The sequence below is a fragment of the Lontra canadensis genome, unplaced genomic scaffold (assembly GCF_010015895.1).
Source record: "Lontra canadensis isolate GAN:19392208 unplaced genomic scaffold, GSC_riverotter_1.0 scaffold235, whole genome shotgun sequence".
Classification (NCBI taxonomy): domain Eukaryota; kingdom Metazoa; phylum Chordata; class Mammalia; order Carnivora; family Mustelidae; genus Lontra; species Lontra canadensis.
In genome coordinates, this window is record NW_022631229.1 from 225,351 (window position 1) to 238,416 (window position 13,066).

At 55.2% G+C, this 13,066-nt stretch overlaps 1 protein-coding gene across 1 annotated transcript in view; it reads right to left on the reverse strand.

Moving 5' to 3' along the window:
• POU2F2 (POU class 2 homeobox 2) overlaps positions 1-4,025 on the reverse strand; it is a 32,697-nt gene extending 28,672 nt beyond the window's left edge. The window contains 1 exon segment of the mRNA XM_032849619.1: positions 3,945-4,025. Coding sequence (XP_032705510.1) covers positions 3,945-4,011 — 67 coding nt within the window. The 5' untranslated portion in view covers positions 4,012-4,025.
• Between the last annotated feature and the right edge of the window lie 9,041 nt (positions 4,026-13,066).

Consider the following 13,066-nt stretch of genomic DNA (forward strand, 5'->3'; position numbering starts at 1 on the left):
CGAGTGCACAGGGTGCCCCGAGGCCCTGATCTCTCTCTTCCCCCCAGCTCTTGACCTTTTCTTCTCTACTAGCAAACTCTGGCTCCTCTTTAAGGTCCCAGCTCACACATCACCTCCTCTGTGAGGTCCTCCCTGACTCCTCAAGTGGTTAGTGTCTTTCTTATCTGGAAACCCCCTGCCTCCCCCTCCCTAACACACTCTGACCCCCTGGGCAATGGCCTCCCCCTGCCCCAGACTGAGCTCCTTAGAGCCCAGCAGCCCTGGCTGGGACTGTGTCTTTGGAATGAATGAATGCGTGCAAGAATCTCTGACAGACCAGGACCCAATCTTGTCCCAGGTAAGCCTCTCTCCCTGCCGCCACCTGCCACCTTGACCTTGAGCCCCAATCCCCAAGCAACTCCAACCTAAATCTTTGAAGTAACCTCTTCAGGGATAGTGGCCATGGGGGCAAAGGTGGCATGAGAGGACATCTCCACCACTCTGTTTCCCTTGTTCTCCTTAATTCTTCCCCCACCCCAATTCGCACATAGCCCAGGCACCCTGCAGCATTTGGCTGGGCTGCCTGCAAAATGGCCAGTGTTGCCCTTTGCCCAAGCCCATCTTTCTTTTCTTTCCTCCTTCCCACAATCCACGAAAAGGGAGTCATCGAATCATCCCTACCAAGGATGAAGAGGGGACTCCATTTCCACCACAGGCCCAAAGCCAAATGATGCCTTAACACTGGAGGGCACTGGCAATCCCCTTAAGAGGCCTGCTGACGCATCTGTCCTGCAGGCTGTCGGCCCAGGCCCTGGTCTCTTGACTCTAGATAAACGCTGACACCTATTCCCACCCAGACTCTCTGCTTTCACAGGGACAAGGGGAGACCTGGACATCTGGACTTTGAAAAATCCCCCTGCCCCACCCCACCCCCACCAGGCCATCGAATATGCTCTGGCTCCCTGGTGCCTTCCGAAGCTCATCTCAAGGCCTCATTCACACAGAAAGGCTGCTTGGTCATGTGACTAGTCATCCCTCCCTTCTCCCATCCCAGGCAGTGTATAACTCTTTAGAGGGCCAGGCAGGAAAAAGCAATGCAGAATTCTGCTGGGCCCCTTCAATCCTACCATCCTGGAGTCAGACACACCCAGGGCTACCCACACCCTTGGGGTCACACTCGCTTGCCCCACTGCCTCAGGCCTGGGACTCTGGGTCCCCTCCGCCCTCCCCACCCCTCCCTCGCCCCTCCCTCCCCGGACTTTCACTTCTCCTCTGCATTTCCCCCAGCCGGTTTTAGCAGACTTCGGCCAGCTTCTCGTTAGCACTTACCGAAAATGGGGCTAAATATAGAGGGCCCAAGGGCTGCCCCTCACCCCTCCTGGCCCCTCTTGGCCTGTCCCCTGGGTCTCCTGCCTTCAGAGCGGGCTTCAATCAAGGCTGCGGCTTGGGAGCCCCTGTGGGCAGGGTTCACGCTGACGGGAACCTCTGCGGGCCCAGCTGGCCTGGTCCTTGCCTCCCAAGGAGCAGCACCTCACACCCCCACCACCCCACATCTGTCCCTGGGTGGCCTCAAGGGAGTGAATACTTCTGAGCTGTCAGGAGGGAGGGATGGCGAGAGAGGCAGCAGACACAACAAGAGAGGGTGGCCCCCGCAGCTGTGCCGACAACAGGCTAGAGCTGCTACGTCGCACACACACCACAGACTCAGCCAGGCAGGGCCCAGAAGAGGACAGACAATGCAAACACACACAGAGACAGGTGTTCACAGAGCCCAGGCAGAAGACACACACCCAGACAAAATGACATGGGTACATATGCAAAACACACACCTAGACATGCGCAAGTACACCTGCACTTACACACACACTCACACACCCAGGTCACTCAAACAGACAGACAACACACACATATGCCCACATACACCGAATTGCACCCTGGAGTCACAAAGAGACATACAAATAGACATGCATGTGTACACACACACACACACACACACAGGTCACTCAGACACACACACATACTCACACCTGAGTCACTCACAGACAGATAGACAGACGTGCATACACACATGCACTCTGGTTGCTCAGATAGACGCACACATATGCCCAGAGCCACACAGACAGGTATACACGGAGACGTGCACATGCACGCGTGCATACACACAGTTACTTGGAAACACACAAATGTGCACACATACTCAGAGTCACTCACAGACAGACACACGGACTGACACAGACAGACAGACACACACATACCCAGGCCCCCCAGATGAACACACACACACACACACGAGTGCACACTCACACATCCAGAATCAGCTCATCCTGGCAGACGGCCAGGGTGGACCCCTGAACCTAGTTCGCAGGTGCGGAGCTCAAGCCCAGGTGGGACAAGTGATCTGCCCAAGACCATGCAATGTATTCATTCTCGTCCAGGCAGGGAAGCCAGATGGGTTTCCCGGGCAGGGCAGCTCTGTGAGAAATCCCCAGCCAGGGATCTAACTCAGGACTTCCAGCACATACGAGGCCCCCATTCAAACCCAGATGGGCATGAGTCCGGGGTGGAGCAGAGGGCATGCATGTGCAATGCCCCGGATCTCTGGGTCTACACTGTATGTGCGCACACACATACATAGTTGCACAGACAGTCACCTCAATAAATAACTATGTGCCATCCTGTAAGTACTCTTCCCTCCATCTCAACCCCCTCTTTCACCTCCTTTGCCTTGCTTATACCCACTCATCCTTCACATCTCAGCCCACACATCCCCTCCTCCAGGAAGCCCTCTCTGACACCCCACTGGCTCAACCAGGCCAGCCTTCTGGGCTCCCACGGCTCCCTGTGTCTCCAGCATCCCAGCCCTGACTCCTCTGCCCATGCCTCCTCTGCTGTCTAGCCAACAGGTCTGTGTGTCCCAACTGGGAACTCCGGGAGGACGGGCCCCAAGCTCCCTTTTTCAGTTATATTTCCATCACCCAGCATGGAACTGCTCAAAAAATATATGTGGTTGAAGGATCCCAGGGATGCCCACACACACAGATGCAGAGAGGATGGCACATGCCAAACCAGGACTCATCCCGCAGATGCTCAGGAATGGGACACATACCAACACTCACGCCTATATAGCCACAAACGAAACAATCACGCAGTGCTGACGCTTGCTATGTTCCAGGCACTGTGTTAAGCATCTACACACATTACCTCATTTAACTGTCCCATCAGCACTGCTGGGAGATGACTATCATTATGCAGAGAGAGACACATTTTATCAAATGAGCCAACAAATACAAATCATGTTGTACGGTGCCTGACACCCAACATCCACCTGGTCCGCTGACATATAATAAATTTCCAGGCGGTGATAAATGCCATAAAGGAAAGACAAAGCAGGGGCAAGGGGACTGAGAATGGTGGGATTGGTTGCCAGTTCAGACAAGGAGGTCAGGGAAGGCCTCCCTGAGGAGGTGACATTGGAGACAAATGAAGTGAGGCAGTGAGCCAAGAGATCATTGCCAAGGCGAGCCCACAATGCCACACACAAGAGCCCCGCACGCACAGACACATGACAGGCATAGTCGGAGGACTCAGAACTACCAGTCACCTAAACACACACAGAAACTCACATGCACTGAAAAGTCCTGCAACTTAGTGTTCCCACAGCTTAGCAGCCCCCCCCCACCAAGAAGCCCACTCACTGATCCTCCATATAAGAGCCTGCTACCAACACGGGGCTCCATCGTCCCCCCCCCCCACACACACAGCCCAAAGAACATGGCAGCACAGATGAGGAGGGAGATCAGAAGCCCCCAGGTGCTTGGAGTGGAAGGGAAGGGGAAAGAGGAGCTGAGGGTAGGGACCCAGGGTGGAAGGGGGAGCTGGTGAGGTACAGAGCGAAAGAAAATAAGAGGAGACAGCTAAGGGGGAAGGGCAGGGCAGGCAGCGGGCGCTGGCCCCAGGCCCCTTACCTGGAGCCCCCATGCTGGAATGAACCATGCTGCCCGCCCCGCAGGGCTGGGGGAACAACTGTGTCATCTCCCCGCCCTCTCTGGGGGCCAAGCCCTCTCAGCCGGAAGTCACCCAGGGAGGAAACCACAGGGTCCGCCCCCTTCAGAAGGGAAAATACTCTGGCCCAAAGGCCCACCTCAGGAGGCTGCAGACCCCAAATCATGTGTGTGTTGGGGAAGTGGGGGCGCAGGATCCCCAGGCTGGAGGGGCTGAGTCCTCCAGCTGAGTGTCTGGGACATGCCTGCCCCAGCTACCCCAGCCCTCCCTCCAGCTGCCTCCACCAAGGCCAACACATCTGGAACAGGGCATGTGGGCCTGGGAAAGAGGGTGGGCCCCGAACAACAACAACAACAACAACACTAAACACGAAACACTGGCTGGAAGTTTTGGGGGGGGCTTTCCCAATGCCAGGCTTGACAGGCGCACTTGACAGGCACCATCTCTTATACTGATCACTATTTGTGCCATTTTACAGACCAAAAGACTGGGGGCCAAGAGAACTGAGGTGCCTTCCAGAGGGCCCAGAGCCAAGAAGCGATGAAGCCAAGAAGCACAGCGGGGGGAGACGTTTGCTCTGGGTGTCCTGCAAGGCTGTGAGAGGGGAGGTACCTAGCCACGCACCTGTCTGCAGGTGAGGCATCCATCCACTGAGAGGAATCGGTGCCCGTGGGCAGTGGCAGTGAGGGCGACGGGGCAGGGCCTTGGCCCAGAATGGCAAGACGTCTGTCAGGGGGCAAATGCGGGCAGCGGAGCCGGTTCAGGTGAGGGGAGCCCCGCGTCCCTTAACTGCCCGCCGGCCATTCTCAGAACTGCGCTCCCGGACCAGCATTTCCCACCGGGCCCGCCAGAGGGCGGCAGCGCTCAGTCAATAGGCCGGAGGGCGGGGCCGGCTGCGGAGGAGGAAGCCCCACCCTCTGCTCCCCTCCCCGCCCCCCCCCGCCCCCGCGCGCACACCTGCGAGGGTCACACAAAGGCTCAGGACTCCCAGCGCACCGCGGTGTAGACAAAGGCGCGGCGGAGTCCGCTGCCCTCTTCATCCTGCCAGCGCTCGGTCCGAGGCTGCAAGGCCACCTGGCGCGTCCACACAGCCCGCCCACCCTAGGTCCCGCAGGACTCGCCGCGCCCACGCTGAGGGACCCCCAAACCACACGTGCGCACACAGACGCCTGGACTCACCCAGACAGACACATACACTCAAGCATTTACACACATGGGCCCCAGCACTTCACACACACGTGTGCACACGCAGACACAAGAGAACCCTCGTCTATGAGCCCAGGGTCCAATATCAGCCCTCTCTACCCACCATCCGAGACTCCTGTGTACAGAAACCCCTCTGCTCCCTCACGTGGGCACAAGCGCACATATACACGTGTGTGCCCAGGCACACCTCCTGGCCATGTGTGCCCACGCTCACACCCGTGCACAGCCAGGCAGGACAGAACACACAGGCAGACCCTTCATGAGTGCCCTTCCTTCTGGACCCAGTGCACCCAGACACACCCAGGCAGGCAGGCCAGCCCACCCACTCACTGGGGATGGCCAAGGGCTTTTACATCTGCACACAGAGGGGACAGTTCCCAGCCACCTATACTCCACAGCATCCCATATCCCAATAGCTGTTTCACCCAGGAGATCCAGAGACCACAGAGCATCAAGCCACCCACCACAGCTTCAACTCAGACCTCCCCCATCCTGGCCCAACCCGGTCTCTCTTTCAGATGCAGGGTTTCTGTACATGAGGGCCTTCATAATGGCAGTCTGGCTGGTGGCCGTGAGTACTGGAGTCTTGTCTTGATGCTGTAGGCTCTGTTCTGATTTAGGATTTACATCTTGAGGGGCATGGAAATGAGGGTAATGAGGACATCACGGGGGGCCAGAACCCTACCAAGCCACCGTCATGATCCACTGTGGACATAGTCAATATCATTCATGTCAGGTTCCTGCTTTTGGACATGACTGGCTGTCAACCCCTTAGGATGAGACTGAAGGGAAGCACCACCCATTTCTGGTGCTGCCCTCCCAGGTCTGTAGCTGAGTGGGGGGAAGCCAGGGAAGGCCTCAAGTGCTCCCCCAAGGGATAAAATCACCCCATACCTCTTGCCTCCCAGGCTGATGGAGTCCCTGAGCTGGAGTCAGGGAGCAGAAGAAGAATGGGTCTGAGATGTCTGCCTGCTGGGAAAGAACAGAGGGCCAGACTTTGGGGCCGCTGGGTGGATAAGGCCTGGCAGCAAGGAATGGGAGGCCCAGGCAGGGCGGATAGTGCCCTCTCAGCCAGAGAAGAGGCCTCAAGCCATGTTGAGCAAGGCAGGTAGGACATGGGAGCTGGGGAGCAGTGGGGGGCCTCTCAGGTGTGGGGAGCCTGGGAGGGAGGCAGTACAGGGGAGGCCAGGCTGGGCTCAGGGCTGAGCGGTAATTAAAGGAGACGTAGGGGGCTCCCCAGGGCCAGCGGGGCTGGTAACTGACACGTGGGCCCCATTGCTCTGCTCATATTTCTCACCGGATCGATACGTTTGACTCCCGACAAGACAATAATCGCTTGTACGCGGCCGGCGAGTCGATCAAATACATTATTAGAGCGAGGTCCCCCGGGGGCCCGGCGGGGAGTGGTGGGGGGGGAGCAGCCAGCCCACCGGGGACAGCAGAGCGGGATTCTTCACCCCTCAGGGCCCCCAGCCATGGCCTCTTCCTCTCTGTTGCCCCTGGGGACCCTCTCTGTGGCTTGGTTCCCTGACTTCTTTTGGGATTCCCACTGTCTCTGGCAACCTCTCCACTCAGCCCCCGCAACATGTCCCTGCTCTGCTTGGGGACCCAGGGTGTCTTTCTCTGCAAGTGCTTCCTCATCTGTAGGGCTGTGCCTGTGCAAGCTCAGAGAGGCCCTTCAGACCCCCAGCTTAGCCGGAGACAGGGATACAGGCCACACTGAGTCAACAGCCGGCCCAGTAGGAGAATTGGTGATTTACCGATACCAACCTTCCTCTTCATCTCAACTCGTGGGCCTTTAGAAGAGAACAGACTGAGAAGGCTCTGGAGGGGAGAGGGGGTCAGGGAAAACTGGCTAAGGGACCCAAACACATAGGAAAACAGGATGAGGAGTGGCAGACAGACACAGAGACAGAGAGGGGTCTGGCTAGTCCTACTGCAAGGCGGTCCTCCTGTGGGCCTTAGATACTCTCAAACCAAACCTAGCCTTGGCCTGCCCTGGGGACTGCTTGCCTACCTCCTCCCTCACCTGCCCAGTTTCTGGGCTTGAGCCTTCATTTCCTGTTTACACACCTGCTTCACCCTCCGCCCTGCCCTCAAAATGCCCTCAAAATGCTTCTCCAGTGGCCCTAAGTCAAGGTCAAACTACAACCACCCCATGATCTGCTTCGGAGCACCCAGCATCCAGGGACTTAAAAATATATTTCTTCTTCACCATCATCATCATCACCACCACCAACACCACCAAAAGCAGCAGGAGCAGCACTGTCTGCTCTGTGCTAGTTGAGCCAATACAGTATGTCTAGTACTCACGACAATCTGAGAAAGCAAGGTCTATGATCATCCCCCATTTTACTGATGAATTGGAGCTCAGAGAGGTGAAGTCACTTGCCCCACATCACACAGCATGTGAATGGTAGAGCCAGGATTCAAACCCAGATCTGTCCTCCGCATAGCTTGCTCTCTCTCTCCTGCACCATGGGCCTCCTTCAAGCTTTGGAATGTTCCCCATCCTCCAGTGGACAGCAGGAAGCCCACCCAGGAACACCAAATCCCTTCACAGCCCACAACCCCACTCCCACAGCCCTTAGTCCTGATTTTCAACAATGCAGTCGACTCCCTTTGACTCATCAGCTCCTGGCTAAAGGTAGGCGAACCCTTCCATGTCCTTCAATTCAAGTGTTTCCTGCGTGTCCCTTGGTACCAAACCCTGGGCTGGGGGCTGAGGACCTAGAGATGGGCTGGGCTGAAACGTGCCTGAGAATCTGATGGAAGACAGAGGCTGGTGTGGTACGGAAGGCTTGTGAAGAGGTGGCATTTACAAAGCAGCCTGGCCTTTGTGAGGCAGAGAATGTGGGGGAGCCCACCGCCAACAACGGAAACAGAAGAGGTGGGAAGGGAGGCACGTGTGGCTTGGTACAGGGCAGTCAAGGCAGATAGAGGAGACAAGGTGGAGAAGCTGAGCCAGGCCCCAGGGTCTTGCAGGACTGGCAAGCATTTTGGATTTTACTGCAAGCACAGTGGGATGCCACCCAGAGGGTCTTCAGCAGAGAAGTGACATGTTTCTGTGGGAGGTCAGACTGAAGGGCAAGAGTGTGAGGGAGGTCAGCCAAGAGGAAATGGGTGGTGTCCACGTGAGATGGAGGGGATGATGGCTGGGACCAGCGTGCTGGCAGTGGTGGTGGCGCAAACAGGTGTCCCTAGAAGCAATTTCCAGAGTAGACCCAATAGGATTGCATGATTTGCTGGAGGTGGGGGGAGGAGTTGGGGGACGAGTCAAGAATGAAGCCCAGGAAGGCAGAAGTACCTTTTCCGCCTTTGAAAGGTTGAAGATAAGGGAGACCTCAGGCTGGGATGAGAAATATCTGGGCAGGGCACCATACATGCCTTGAGGCTGGATTTGACGTTGCAGGTAGAAGACTTTTGAGCTTGGACAGTGCGTGCAAGAGAGATCCATGGTGTGAGGACAGGCTGGTGGGCAGAATCTGGAGGCAGGATGAGCACAGAGAAGACTGGGACAATGGCTGAGATGACAGGGAGGTTGGGGCCATGAGAGTCTGCCTTCACGCCAGATTCTACAGGACTCTGGTGGGCCTGCAGGTGGACGACTGGGGCACATGGCTGGGTAAATACTGAGACCATTACCGATGGACAGTGGGAAGGAAAGCAGACGCCCAGGTCAGTGCTGTGGGCAAGATCAGGAAGAGGTGTGTCAGAAGCAGCGAGATCTATGGACCAGGAAGCCAGCAGATGCTTAATAAATTCACATGGACACAGCATTCCTCGCTGTACCACCCTCAAGCCCGTGACACCATTTCCCCAAAACCTGCCAGAATTCCCGAGAGTTCACCTCAAGCAAGAAGAGATCAAGAAGCATTGTGATAGGACTTCAAGAAGACAAAAGTCACAAGACCAAGCAGATCCCCATTCTGAACTGGCCATTTGGTGACCTGGGGCAGCCCTTTGCCTGCTCTGGGCCTCAGTTTCCCCATCTCTAGGAAGTTAGAGCTTCTTCCAGCTCTAACAGTCTGTGCTTGAATGAAACAAGAATGGGCAAATCAGTCTGAGGGATCCATGAGCTATAGGACAAACACAGGGAGAGAGAGGCCTGTATTGCAGACCTACACTCAGGAGGATCTCTGGCTGTGGGTACTCAGGGCTTCCCTGACTCCTCACCTTTTATTAAGGACTTTTGTTATCCCCATTTGAAAGAAATGAGGGAAAGTAAGGGCCACGGTCATAGCTAGTCTGGGGCACACCCACAGGCTCTCTGACCCCAAAGCCTGTGACCAAACTGCCATGCTGAGCTCACTGTTCCTCCTCCTGGCTTGTACGCGTCTCTCCCATTGTAGGTCCTCTGAGAATAGGGCCCTTGGCATCTATAAACCCACACCCACCAGGGCCTCCAAGGAAGCAAAAGCACCAGGTGCCTGGCTGTGGGCCTTCCCCTGACAGGGCACCGCCCTTGGCCCAGGAGCCCGCACCCAGCCCTATGCTGTCCGCACCAATCCAGGCCAGACTTGGCACTCCTCCAGCAAGACTTTTGGCTCAAGGCTGCCTCCCACAGGCAGGTAGGGAGCTGTCCAAAGGCTGAAGCACAAGGGCCACCATCCTTGGTCCAGAGGCTCTCCAGTAACCCTGCTCGGCCTCTGGGACAAGCTCAGTCCCTGCACCATCACAGCCTCCTGGGCCCTGCAGGGCTTCACCTCTCCCCAAGGAGAGCACTACACACCAGCCACACTGGAGGAGGTCTGTCCTCACCGTGGGGCCTTTGACCTTGCTGAGCCCTCCCTCAGAATGCTGTTCCCATCTCTTCACATTCCTCTTGTCCTTAAGAACTCATGTCAAAGGCTGCTTCCTCCAAGAGGCCCTCCCTTAGACTCTCTCCACGCCATCATTGAACTCCACGGTTTCATTTTCCTTGTAGTGCTCTCTGGAATTCAACTATTGGCCGCTTGTTTATCTGGTTCCCCCTCTGAATGGAAGCTCTCTGAAAGCAGGTGTCTTTTTTTTTTTTTTTAATCTTGTTCACTGTGGTGTTCCCAGCCCCTAAAATAGTACCTGGCACACAGCAGGCGTTCCAGCCCTCTCTGCTGAATTGAATAAACCCTTCTGGGCTCCCAGAGCCCACAGAATGAAGTCCAAGGCTTCAAGCGTGTGTGGACCTCTGCCGACCTGTGCAGCCATTTTGCCCTCAGAGCTCCCCTGCTTCCTCTGGTCAACACTTTGGATTCCTCTACGTGCCTGGCCTTCCTGCCTCCTTTGTCAGTCTCAGTTCAAATCTCCCCTCCCTGCAAGCCTTTCCTGACTTCTCCACCAAAGGTCCGATGAATAGTAAATGACCTTGTCTTCCCATGTCCAGGCAGCATTCTGGGCTTTAGTACCAATGGCCCTGCATTGCAATTGTTCCCCATTGAGGCCGCCCCACAGAGCAGGGCTTGAGGGCAGGGCAGAGCCCGATCTGATTTGTTACTGTGGTGTCAGAGCCCAGCACTGGGCCTGCAGGCAGGCAGGCAGGGCTCCAGGAATGTTCGTGTATTAGGGCGCCCGCCCTGCAGAGTGTAATCATCTGTACAGTGCAGATAAGCACTTGTTTAGGAGTCAGCCGTATGAGGATTTGCAAACTGGTTCCTCCATTCACTTGCTGTGTGACCCTGGGCAAGTGAATTCACCTCTCTGAGCCTCAGGCTCCACCTCTGTGAAATGGGGGCACTATCATGGGCCGACAGGAACATCATCAATCTTAAATGTAATACTAGCAACCATGCACGAGGACTTCAGCAAGTTCATAAAGTGTTTGTCACATCAAGGTTTGAAAGAGGAAAATCAGCAACAACCCGGACGCCACCAACAGGACAGAGGCTGAGTAAATTGTAGTATATTCCTCCTCGACATGTGGTTGTAAAAGACAATGAGACAGACCTAGATGTGGACTCGGAAAGTTCTCCAAGCCGCTGCTGAGTGAGAAAGCAAGCTGCAGAAGGACTTATACAATTTAATATCAATTACGTTAAACATCTACAAACATTGCCATACATTTTCTGTGGGTGCAGAGGTAGCCACAAATGCAGAGAGAAAGGTCTGAGGGTCACTAACTAGTGACAGCTACCTTTGGTGAGGGGACCAGACTGGGGGAGCAGAGGGTTTTCAACCTTTTCTGTTATGGTTTTGGTCTTTATAATCTGACTTTATTCATTTTTTTAATTAAAATCAGAATACATTAGGGGTGCCTGGGTCGCTCACTTAGTTAAATGGCTGCCTTTGGCTTGGGTCATGATCCCAGGGTCCTGGGTTTGAACCCCACATCGGGCTCCCTGCTCAGCGGAGAGCCTGCTTCTCCCTCTCCCTCTGCCTGCCTCCCTGCCTACTTGTGCTCTCTCTGCAACTCTGCCAAATAAATAAAATCTTTTTAAAAAATTAAGAATACATTAAATGAGACATGGTGGCTAACTACAAAGGAATAGTGAAGAAACTGTTATTCCCAAAGTGAGGACAGTGGTTGCTTCCAGGAGGGGTGGGGGGTGTGGTTGGAGAAGGGCCACATAGGGGTGAAGGCTGCTGAAAGTTGGGGGCCTTCTTGATCCCGAACAAGTGGTGACTGCACAGATGTTCGGTTAATAAAGACTGATTAAGCTGTACGTTTATGACACATCCACATGACAGTGCTTCCTGTGGGCAGGGCCAGCTCATATAGACGTAGTATCATCTGCTCCCCACCCAGCCCTAATTCACTGCACAGAAGCAGACATTCACAAAAGTCCTTGTTCAGTAGGGTGCGCCCCATAGCTGCCGGTGCTCCCAGGGACGAGCCGCTGTCCAGGGTACTAACGGCCCAAGCCTGGGAGCTGACCAGATAACTATGCCAGCTTCGAGACTCCTTATCCTAACCAGCTACTGTTCAACCCTGCCATGTGACCCAACCCTAGCCTGCCTCTACCACATCACCTCCCATCATGCCTCTGCCGTGCCTCAGGACCTTTACTTGTGCTCTCCCCCTGCCTGGTGCCACCTTTCCCCAGATGTTCCGTGGTACCTTCCCTCACTCATTCCTGGATTCCACTTACATACATGTCCTCGACACAGAGAGGTCTTGGTCATCCCGCCTCATGTGAGCCTCCTTTCTATCCTCTCCCAGCACTTCTCACTGCCTAATGTTCAAGTTTTTGCAGGTTATGTGCTTGTTTATAATCTGCTTCCCCACACCAGAATGTCCATGCCAGGAGGACAGGGAGCCTGTTTGTCCTGCTCGGTTTTATCTTGCTTTTTAAAAGGGCCTCTGCTGCCCAAAATTGCATTAATCATAAGCCTCAGTTCACTACATACTCCCATTGTTGCCTGGGCAAACCCCCTGCCATTATTTATTTGCTTATTTTATTCATTTTAAATAATGTGTTCACGTGAACCCGCCACTCAACATTCAGATCGAAACCATGAAAATAATCGCTCTGACTCCTGCCTGACTTGTTCACGCTATGTCCCCAGCGTCTGCTATGTAGGAGGCACTTGGTAGCTATTTACTTAGAATAAGCTAAGGGAGACTGACCACCACACACGCAAAAGGGAGCTATTGGGAGTGCCTGGCTGGCCCCTCAAGGAAGCAGATGGGGGTGGAGAAGAAATCAAAGGCCAGGTCCTCCACTGATCTCCCCTGTCCTCCCTGGTGCCCCCAGGCTCTGCTCTGCCTGGCCCAAAGCCTCTTCTGTGCAATTCAACTCTACATCTTCACAGAGGGCCCATGGTGCCAGACCATGTGCCAGGAGCTGAGGATACCGACCACGTCCTCAGTGGTTCTCAAACTGCCAGGCCCCAGGCCCCCTGGCTGTCCGCTGCTACCCTGAGCCATAAGAACAGCCAGCCAGCGCCTGCTCGTGCAGGCATG